The 11,110-nt window shown below is 40.4% G+C and overlaps 1 protein-coding gene across 1 annotated transcript; it reads right to left on the bottom strand.

Moving 5' to 3' along the window:
* Positions 1-7,709: 7,709 nt before the first annotated feature.
* Positions 7,710-8,295, bottom strand: LOC142176499 (uncharacterized). The gene is made up of 3 exons (XM_075244422.1): positions 8,125-8,295; positions 7,910-8,022; positions 7,710-7,770 (listed from the first exon to the last, which is right to left on the bottom strand). Exons 1-3 carry the CDS (start codon positions 8,293-8,295, stop codon positions 7,710-7,712), a joined length of 345 nt encoding a protein of 114 aa, XP_075100523.1.
* Positions 8,296-11,110: the final 2,815 nt, after the last annotated feature.

Here is an 11,110-nt window from a genome sequence, read left to right on the forward strand (position 1 = left end):
GTTGAATATTCCCTCTGCTGTACCTTTTTTTAGGGTTTTTGGAAATATCACATATAAATAGTAGAAGAGAGAAGGAAAAAGGCATGTGATTTTGATTCTGATAATCACTCTAATGAAAAGTTGACTCTAGAGAGAGAATCCAAAAGATTACCTTTCCATAAGGATTCGATTTGTTGTTCATTCCTCCTTTTTTATCGCATCACATCCGAGAAAACCTCATATATTCCAATATCCATTTGTCTTACATCGTTGTCAGATAAGAGAATTATCACCTCATTCAATATTTGGGTGAATCATTCTCTCTATTTACACTTACTGTTATTTAATATAGTCATTTCTCATCATTGTTCTTCCATTCATTCTAGAAAGCATCATTTAATACCATTTGTATTAAATTAGCTCAAACGATTATTATATACTATTTATACAAGTACGTGTTAGATCTAGAACTTTTATATTTAACTAGGATTTACCCATCACCTTTTTATTTAATTGGTTTAACAAAAGGTTTCATATTTTTTGGTCAAACATTTGGCGACGTTTATGGGGATATTTTAGTCATAGTTATTCTTGATCTAAAAAAACAACGACAAGAGCAAAACGCAAAAATTTCTTTTTCCTACTTGCACAGTCTAATATGGCAGGTAATAGAGAGGAAAGTTTGAAAGCAGTGGCAGGCCTTACTGCTAACCTCTTAAACACCATCAATGAGGTTAATGGAGAAAATGAGGAGAACATAACACCAAACGCTTCCCTTAGACGAAGTGGTTCACCTATTCCTCATGGCAGCGTTACCACCTCCCATGGAAAAGGAGCCTCTACGTCCACAACGGAAGAAGCACCGCCAGCAGTGAAAAAACTACTAGAAGCATTGCTAACGAGCACGCTAACCAGCATACTCGACAAACATGCCCAAAGGGCGAGCAGGGAATATGCATGAGTCGATATCACAACAACCATTGAGAAGCACATCCTTCCTCCTTCAATGGGTATCACTCACACTATTAATGATGCAGGTAACGACACCCTTACAACTATTCTAAGAAAAATGGAGGATATGGAGAACGAGAACAAATCACTCCGCGACCAAATGAGGGAGCACCAGGAAAGGGTAGATATGATACAAGGCGCCCCAAAGCTTCTACTAAAACGGGATGCCGGTCGATTTGTAGAACAACCATACAACGACGAGGCCGCACCCCATGTTATACCTAAAACATTCAAGATGCTACCATACTTGAAGATATATGACGGCACAACAGACCCTGAGTATCACGTCACCCACTATGTCACTGCAGTAAAGGGAAACGACCTCACCAAAGAGCAAGTATCATCCATATTGCTGAAAAAATTTGGTGAAACCCTAATCGGGGGAGCGCTGACATAGTAGTCACAATTGCCAACGCGATCCATAGAAACATTTAAGGAAATGGCCGACAAGTTCGTCACCGCACATGCCTGGGCTAAGAAAGCAGAGGCGAGAGTAAACAATATATTTGCCACTAAACAATCACTAGTGAAGGGCTCAGGGACTTCTTCGCCCGGTTCAATCGTGTTAGAATGACTCTCCCAAATGTGTCAGTAGGAATGGCGGTAGCAGCATTCCAAAATTGGCTGAACAGGTGCGGTTCGAGGGCAACCAAAAAATTATTAAGCTGACTCATGAAGTACCCCTACCACTTGGGACGAAATACACAATGCCTATTGCGCCGAGGTGAGACCAGATGAGGACGACCTCAATGGACCGACCCAATAGTTGACATCAGTCCAAATAAATGGGAGAAAAGATCGTAAAAATGATAATAGCAAGGATCATGTAGGTCCACGCCTCAACCGTGAAAGACACCAGCCATACGTCAGAGTTGTTGTTATACCCCCTCCCCTCTCACCATGGCGACGGTCCATGCAGGCCACAGACATGGACTCTCCGAAACGAGAGAGGTATGCCTCCATCACTATCTGCTCACAATTTTTGTATTTCTCCTTCAAAGATAGTCTACGCCCTATAGAAGCTCGGCCCCAAAGGTGAAATGGCCACAAAAGATAAAGTCCGACCCAAACACCATAAAGTCGAATGTCCTCTGTGAATTCCACCAAGAATGAGGTCACAAGACCAAGAACTGCATCGCCTTGAGGCAAGAGGTAGTGAACATGCTCCACCAAGGGCATTTAAGAGAATTAATGAGTGACCGAGAAAGAGCGAACTTTGCTCAAGAACGAGAACACTATCAAGGACCGTCGAAGCTACCCTCCCCTACCTGCACCATCCAAAGGATCATCGATAGAGGCGACGAGGCATCAATCAACAATGTAAAGTTCACAACCACCCATAAGCTGAAATAATCAATCACCCATGAACGGTATGACGACCTCGAAGAAAGTATCATCTTCGACGAGTCGGATACCCAGGGTTTGACCTTTCCTCACTATGATGCACTTGTTATTACTTTGTGTATTTCAAATACCAATGTAAAACAGATTATTGTAGATAACGGAAGTGGAACCTGCATTATCCACCTTCGAGTCCTCACACATATGCGGCTTGAAGATAAGTGCCACGCTGCATCACAGTAACGAGTTTTAACAATGCAGTTGAGCGGACTTCCGGAGAAATCACAGTACCTGTTCTGGCTAGTGGTATCACCCTGGAAACAACGTTCCACATTATGGATCAAGATACAACGTACAACACCATCATAGGACGATCTTGGATACACGCTATGAGGATCGTCCCATCCAGCATATATCAGGTTTCAAGTTTCCCACCCCATAGGGAATATTCATCATCCGCGGCGAGCAGTGCACAGTCGAAGAATGCTACCGTATCGCCCAAGACTGCACCTACACTCAACAGTTAAAGGGCAAAGGTGCAGAAGCATAGCAATTAACGTGGTCGAGGTTGAACATCGACGAAGGGAAAGATGTCATCAAAGAACTCGAATTCGTGGAAGCTACGGGATCAACCGTGGAAGACCTCAACCTCGTTCAGCTCGACAAGAGTGACCACAGTAAATAGGCGTATATCGGACACAAACTACAAGAACCAGGTATATTCCATCAACTTCTAACTAATACTGCGGACTTGTTTGCCTTCTCTCATGCAGATATGCCTGGCATCCCGAAGAAAATAGCAACCCACAAATTGAACGTTAACCCACTGTACCCCCCCCCCCACGGTATGGCAGGTTAGAAGAAAATTCAATGTTGCAATAAATGATGTCATCCACGAAAATGTGGAAAAATTACTTGAAAACGGCTCTATCAGGGAGTCAAAATACCCAGTGGGTCGCTAACGTGGTCATGGTAAAAAAGAAAAATGGGAGATAACGAATGTGCGTAGACTTTACAGATCTGAACAAGGCGTGCCCGAAAGACTCATTCTCACTACCTCACATTGATCAGCTCATCGACGCAACAGCAAGGCACGAGCTGCTAAGTTTCCTGGAAGCCTATTCAGGTTACAACCAGATCCTCACGGAGGAGGAAGACCGGGATGAAACCACTTTCATCACCCACCAAGGGACGTACTGCTATAGAGTTATGCCGTTTGGATTGAAAAATGCAGGGGCGACATACCAGAGGCTAGTAACCAAAATGTTCGAAGAGTAGCTCGGCAAAACCATGGAAATATATATTGACGACATGTTGGTCAAGTCGGAAAGAAAGGAAGACCATATTGAACATTTGAGGGAAGCCTTCGGCATACTCAGGCGGTACGACATGAAATTAAACCCCGAGAAATACGCCTTCAGCATAACCTCAGGAAAATTCCTCGGTTTTTTGGTGTTGCAAAGAGGCATCGAAGTTAACCCTAACCAAATCAAGGCTATAAAGGGAATACCAGAAAACTTTACCAACAAGAAGCAGGTGCAGAAGCTGATCGGCTGTATAGCCTCCCTGTCGAGGTTCATCTCACGATCCTCTGATAGATGCCACAAATTCTTCAGTGTGCTCAAAAAGGACAATGGGCTCCAATGAAATTCCAAGTGCGTCGACGCCCTGAGAGAACTAAAGGCGTACTTATCTTCGCCCCCGCTGCTTGCTAAGGCAGAACCCAGAGAACGCCTCCTAATATACCTGGTCGTGTCCGACATTGTAGTAAGCGCAGTCCTGGTCCTAGAAAATAAAGGCACGCAATCTCTAATCTATTACATTAGCAAGCCCTTCGACACTGAAACGAGGTACCCCGACCTCGAAAAGCTAGCCTTGACTTTAGTTGTAGCTTCACGAAAGCTCTGACCTTAATTCCAGTGCCACCCCATCTCGATGATCACGACCTTTCCTCTAAGGAGCATCCTACATAAGCTTGAGCTATCGGGTAGGTTAGCCAAATGGGCCATTGAATTAAGCGAGCATGATATAACCTATCGGCCGCAAACAACGATAAAATCACAAGTACTTGCCGAATTTAGTGCTAAAATAATGCCCGATGTCAAAAGGGAAGCCACTAATACTTACCCCAAGGCACACGACCCATGGATTCTATACACCGATAATGCCTCCAATGCGTTAGGATCTAGACTGGTACTCGTACTCGAGGTCCCGACAGGCGAGATAATTCGCTAGTCCATACGGTGTCCCAATATAACTAACAATGAGGCTGAGTATGAGGTCGGGATTGTAGGGTTAAAACTGGCACTCAAGTACGGAGCACGATGGGTCGTCCTTCGATACGACTCACAACTCATCATCAATAAAGTCACAAGGACTTTCCAAATCGAGGAACAAAGGCTATAAAATTACCAGGCTAATATTTGCAAGTTACTGCCCGAGTTCAATGAATACTGATTCGACCAAATACCTCGAGCACAGAACATCGAGGCGGATGACCTCACCAAATTGGCAGCAGCTACTAAAAGCATAATCGGAAGAGAGAATGTGGTCACTCTCTTCTACTCGACCATCGACCAAATTGAGGTGCGCGTTATTAACCTAACTTTTGATTGGAACAACCGTATTGTCACCTACCTGCAGGACGGTGTGCTCCCAAACGACAAAAAAAGCCAACAAGCTTCGAATGCAAGCAGCCAGGTATAACATCATCAACAATGATCTGTACAAAAGGATGTATGGCGGCCCTTTGGCAAAATGTTTAGGACCAAACTAGACATGGCGCATCCTAGAAGAGGTCCACGAGGGTCACTACAAGGCTCACATCGGCAATAAAGCCCTAATCATATGTCTCATACGAGCAAGGTACTATTGGCCCACAATGAAAAAGGAAGCAACTAATTTTGTTAAAAAATGCAAACAATACCAAAAATGTGCCCCCATGATCCACCAAGTGGGTGAGCACCTCCACTCAGTCACTTCGCCTTGGCCCTTCATCAAATGAGGAATGGATATCGTCGGCCCCCTTCCCGCAGGACGAGGTAATGTACGATTTCTTTTGGTTTTAACTGACTATTTTTTAAAATGGGTGGAAGCAGGTGCGTTCGCTCAAATACACGAACAAGAAGTGATCGCCTTTATATGAAGGAATGTCGTATGCTGCTTCGTTATCCCCAAAGAAATTAGTTGTGACAACGGACTCCAATTCACAAGGAAGAAGGTCGCCGAGTTCTTCGAGAAATGGCACATCAAAAGAATACTCTCCACGCCATATCACACCGTAGGCAATAGACAAGTTGAATCCTCCAACAAAACGATATTGAATATCATGGAAAAAAATCAAAAATGCCAAGGGATTGTGGCTAGAGTTGCTTCCAAAAGTGTTGTGGGCGCACCGCACCACGCCAAAGACAAGCACAGGGGAAATGCCATACTCACTAGTCTATGGGACTGATGAAGTAATACCGGTCGAGGTCGGAGAACCAAGTCTAAGATATTCAAATGAGATCAGGCCAAGCAACGATGAAATCAGAAGGCAAGACCTCGACGAGATTAAAGAGCGAAGAGACATGGCATACATAAGAATGGTAGCCTAAAAACAACATGCAGAGCGGTACTTACAATACACAATTTTAGTATACAATACAAATCTATCTTCTTTGGTAGTTCAATAATTTCAACCCAAAATTTAAAAAAAGGACCCAATGGAAAAGTTTAAAAAGGACCAAATTATAACAATATACTATTATATTATATTGTATTGTTAGTATATGCTGGAATGAATTGTATACCAAAATGGTATATTTGTGTACTATTTGGGTATACAATACAATTTCGTCTTCTTCTCTAGTTCAACTATATTTCAACCCAAATTTCTAAAATCTACTACAAAATCTCCACCAAATCGACTAAAACTTTAGCTACAACATCCAATCAACTTTTTTTTTGGTAAAATTTTATCTATTTAACCAAAAAGTTCAATACGATACAGGAACTGCTGACTAGTTCCTTTACTCTTCTTGACAATTAATTGCTCAACTATAACCTATACAAGGTTTTGATTTCAACTATACCTATACACATCCTAATGCCTACACTATCTGCATTATAGATAAATATACATTACAATTGACAGAACAAAGAAGCTAAACTTGTCTAATGAAACCAATTCAATGCCTCCAAATACTTCTGCCAACTGAGATATGTATTGCCTCTAATGTGTATATGGCTTGCAATTTCTCTACACATTCAATCTGGGGATGAGCTGCCACGCTGAAATCTGATCTTGTTCCTATCTCGCCATATGGGGCATACCATCATCCCAAAGACAACTGTGACAATTGTCCCAAATCCTTTCTTTTTCCTAGCAAAGGTTGTCACCCATTTCACCTCTTCCCGCCATGTACTTATTTGTCTTGGACAACCAAGCCAATTCAGTAGCCTTTGCTAGATATTCTTCATGTAGTCACAACCAAAGAATAAGTGTTCATCATCCAGGACACATAATACACAAGCTTGAGGAACTTGAATACTAATTTTCTGTAGCCTCTCAACAGTAGGTAGTCTCCCCTGTACAACTAGCCATAAGTTGAATTTGTGTCTAGGATGTATATGTGGTTGTAAAATTAGGCTCTTGCAGTGCACCTTTTGGACCTGAGGGATTTGTATCTGATATAGCTTTTTGATGTTGAATCTTCCATTAATACTTTGCAATTTAATCAGTCTTGAAGTTAGGTCACCTTGCATGGTAGGTACAAGGATAAGCTTACTAAGATCAAGAATTTTCCTCACTACCTAGGCTGCATTCTTAGGTATAGACATAATATCGATAGTCTGGCTTTTGACGTAGTAAGCATGGAGCCACCTGATCCAAAGGCAATCCTTCTTCTTGGTGATAGCCCATAAGTGTTTTGCTACTGCTTCTTTATTCCAGTTATATAGGTTAATAGCATTCAGTCCTGCAACTGCTTGTGGAAAGCATATCTTCTCCCAAGACACCAATGCTTTCCTAGAGATGTCTGTTTTTCCTGTCCATAGGAATGTCCTGCATGTGGCTTCAATCATTTTCAACACCTTCTTGACAATAGAAATATTTGTGCCCAGTATGGTTGTATACCAAAGATCACTAATTTTATGAGATGCAATCTTCCTGAGTATGATAATAGCTTTGATGTACGACAACTTATCCTTGCAGTGATCTTTTCTACCAGTGGCCAACATTGGTTAATTGAAAGTTTCCTTGATGATAGTGGCACACCAAGATATTTTAATGGCAATGTGTCCTCATTATATCCCAACTCCTGCAAAATTTCCTCTTTCAGATTTGGGGAAATGTCAGCAAGGTAAATGGAGCTTTTGTCTGCATTTGTCTGTAATCCTTAGTCCTTTGAGAATTTCATAAAAGCTTGTTGAATCAACCTAATAGAAGGGAGGTCTTCCCTACAAAACATCAACAGATCATCAGCAAAACACACATGCATCACTCTCAACTTTTTTGCATCTAGGGTGGAAGTGAAACTCCTTGTTCAAAGCCAACTGATAAAATTAACTCTGTAGATATTCCATGGCAAGCACAAACAGGTAAGGTGGCATAGGGTCACCTTGCCTTTTTCCTCTTTGGCCTTTAAAGGGTTCAGTGAGGCCCCCATTCAGTGTTAAGGAATAAGTGACAGTTGTTATACATTCCATTATCTACTCAATAATCTTATGTAGGAATCTCAATTCAATCATAAGTCTTTTCAGAAAATATCAATCCAATGTGTCATAGGGCTTCCTAAAGTCAACCTTAAGTACACATCTTTCTGAAATTCCCTTCCTGTTATAGCCTTTGAATAGTTCATGAGTGAACAATATATTATCGGTGATACTTCTACCTTCAATGAAAGCTGATTGAGATCCTCCAACCAGACGACCTATCACTTTCTTTAGTCTCCCAGTGAGCACTTTAGTAATAATCTTGTACATGGTTGTGCAACATGCTATAGGCCTATAGTCCTTAACTTGAGTGGGATTGGGGACTTTTGGGATCAAAGTGATAGTAGTACAATTGATGAACTTGTTCATATTTCCTGTTTGGAAGAAAGCTAGTACATCAGCAAGCACATCACATTTTACCTCCTCCTAGTGTTGTGTGATGAATTCAATTGGAAATCCATCAACACATGGTGCTTTTTCAATTGGCATTCTTTTAGCAACATCAAATATTTCCTCTGTTGTGACTTCCTTGATCAGCTCCAGTTGTTGTAGTCTTGTCAGCCAGGACCCTTTCTTAATCACCTCATCAGAATTTGGGCAGGGGAAAATGTGTGATGACTCTCCCATCAGCTTCTTGAAGAAAGAGAGAAATTGGTCTTCTACCTGCTTTGGTTCTGTGATCTTGATTCCTGCATCATTGTGTATAGAATTAATTGTATTAGCACTAGTGCGTATCTTCCACTAAACATGGAAGTATTTTATATTAGCACCTCCATATTGTATCCATGTGGCTCGTGACTTCTGCCTTAGAACTTGTTCCTCCATATTGCTCTACTTTTCCACTTCTATTAAAGCTTCTTTCTCCTATTTTATATAGATCTGGAATAATGGTTCTAGGGAGATATTGTATTGTGCTAGTTCCAATTTCTGCTTGGGTTGATTAAGCTTTTGTTGATAGGAGGCCATGTAAGTATTTAACTCCCTCAGTGCCTCATTTAGCCTCCTAAGTTTCTGTCATGTTTTGGACATCTATGCATCTCTACAATCCGGTGCCCATACTTCTTTCACAATTCCTGCAAAATCTGGGTAGTGTAATACTGTTTGATATAGCTTGAAGGGTCTAGGATTCAAGTTCTGTTGTTGTACTGCAAAGTTGCATTTGAGCAAGATAGGTGAATGGTCTGAAACTCCAGGATTCAGATACTCTCCTTCTATATGGCCATAGTTCATCAGCCAATTATAATTTCCAAATGCCCAGTCAATCTTGTTGTATACCCTTGCATTGTCATCTTTTTTGTTACACCATGTGTAATACCATCTTGTGCTCTTTAAGGGAGTAAATTGCAGTCGATCCAATAGTTCCTTGACGCCCTGAGTCTCTAACTATGTTATAGGAGCCCTAATCTTATCCTCTGTATGAAGCACATTGTTAAAATCACTACATACCAACCATTCAGTTGTCATGTGAGCTCCTATAGAAGCAAGCTTATCCCACAGTTGTTGTCTCTGCATCAAGTCCATACTTGCATATCACAATGAGAAGCAACCTTTTTTGACAATTTGGGTCCTCCACTTCACAATGGATAAACTGAGCATTAACCTCTAATATTTGAAGCTTTATATGAGGCTTTCACAGTAGCCAAATACGACTATTATAGGCATGATCATAGTTGTATTTGACTTGCCAGTCCTTTTGCTATCTTTCGTGTGATCCTCTTAGCTTTATTTGCTTTTACTTTTGTCTCAACTATTCCCATAATTTCTACTCTATACTTCTTCAGAAAGAGAGTAATCTGCTTGTGATTAAAGGGTCTGTTAAGCCCTCTTATGTTCCAAGTACTTAAAATCATGGAGGTTTGAGGTGGTCTGTACCACTCTCCTCTATATCAGGTGATGTATATCCTTAAGTCAGTACCTTAAATCTATTGGTAATTCCCAACTGGCTAGTGGAGCAGCTAGCTGTAGCTTATTGTGTCTTGATCATTCATTCCATCATCAATAATTCTTTTACCTTGGCTTTTTGACCCTTCTTTCCTTATCGGTGATACTAACGCTGGGAATTCCTCCTCGTCCAAGCAAACCCATGCAAGATCAGATCAAAACAATTAAAAACTCAAACAAACCAAGTTATGAGTTTCAATCTTCAAGAGCCTTCTGGTAGATTTAAATTTTTTTACAATACATATCTGAAAACTAACATCAAAGGTACAATTTACACATCAAATAACAATAACTAACGAATTTCAACAGTAAAACACTACTCCTATAAAAAATCAGATCTGACACTTTGAACTCATTCATATGGAGTTTCAATTATTATTATTTTCAGATTTGAAATTACATCCATTATTTTTATGTGATAATGACTAATAATCAGTTGAAAAGAAGATTATCACGGTGTAGTGCTCTTGGCAACGTCGATGGAGGTTTATGATGGTATTTACATGATTGTGGATTTTTCAAATGGGAAGAAAAGATTATTAGATGGTCAAACAAAACCGGGGATGGGTAGGCTGGTAATTGATTTTAGTTAGAAAGGTATATATTATAATAAGTTTAACAATGGGTAAAGAAGGGTAAATACTTTGATTTTAATATGTAGCTTGTATAGTTTCCTCATTAAGGGGTCGTTTGGTAGGGTGTATAAGAATAGTGCGGAATAAGGTGTATTAGTAATGTATGGATTAGTAATGCATGTGTTAATAATGCAAGCATTAGTTATGCAGATATTATTTCTTATCTACTGTTTGGTGTGGTGTATTAAAATTATAATGCATTACATAATTTTTAAGAAAAATAATTACAAATATGCCCTCCATATTCTCTAGCTTTAAGGGACTTTAAGGATAATTTTGTCTTTAACCATACTAATGCATGCATTAATAGCCTTGGTATTACTAATGTCATGGTTTTCTATGCATTACTTATACATAGGATAATACCAAGTATGATGTATAACTAATACAAGCATTAGTTATACACAGGTTGAAAAAATGTACCAAGCAAGATATTAGTAATGCACAGAGCTAATGCTTGCATTATTTTTCTAATACCTCCTACCAAACGACCCCTTAGCCTGATCCAA

The sequence above is a fragment of the Nicotiana tabacum genome, chromosome 3 (genome assembly GCF_000715075.1).
Source record: "Nicotiana tabacum cultivar K326 chromosome 3, ASM71507v2, whole genome shotgun sequence".
NCBI classification, from domain to species: Eukaryota; Viridiplantae; Streptophyta; class Magnoliopsida; order Solanales; family Solanaceae; genus Nicotiana; species Nicotiana tabacum.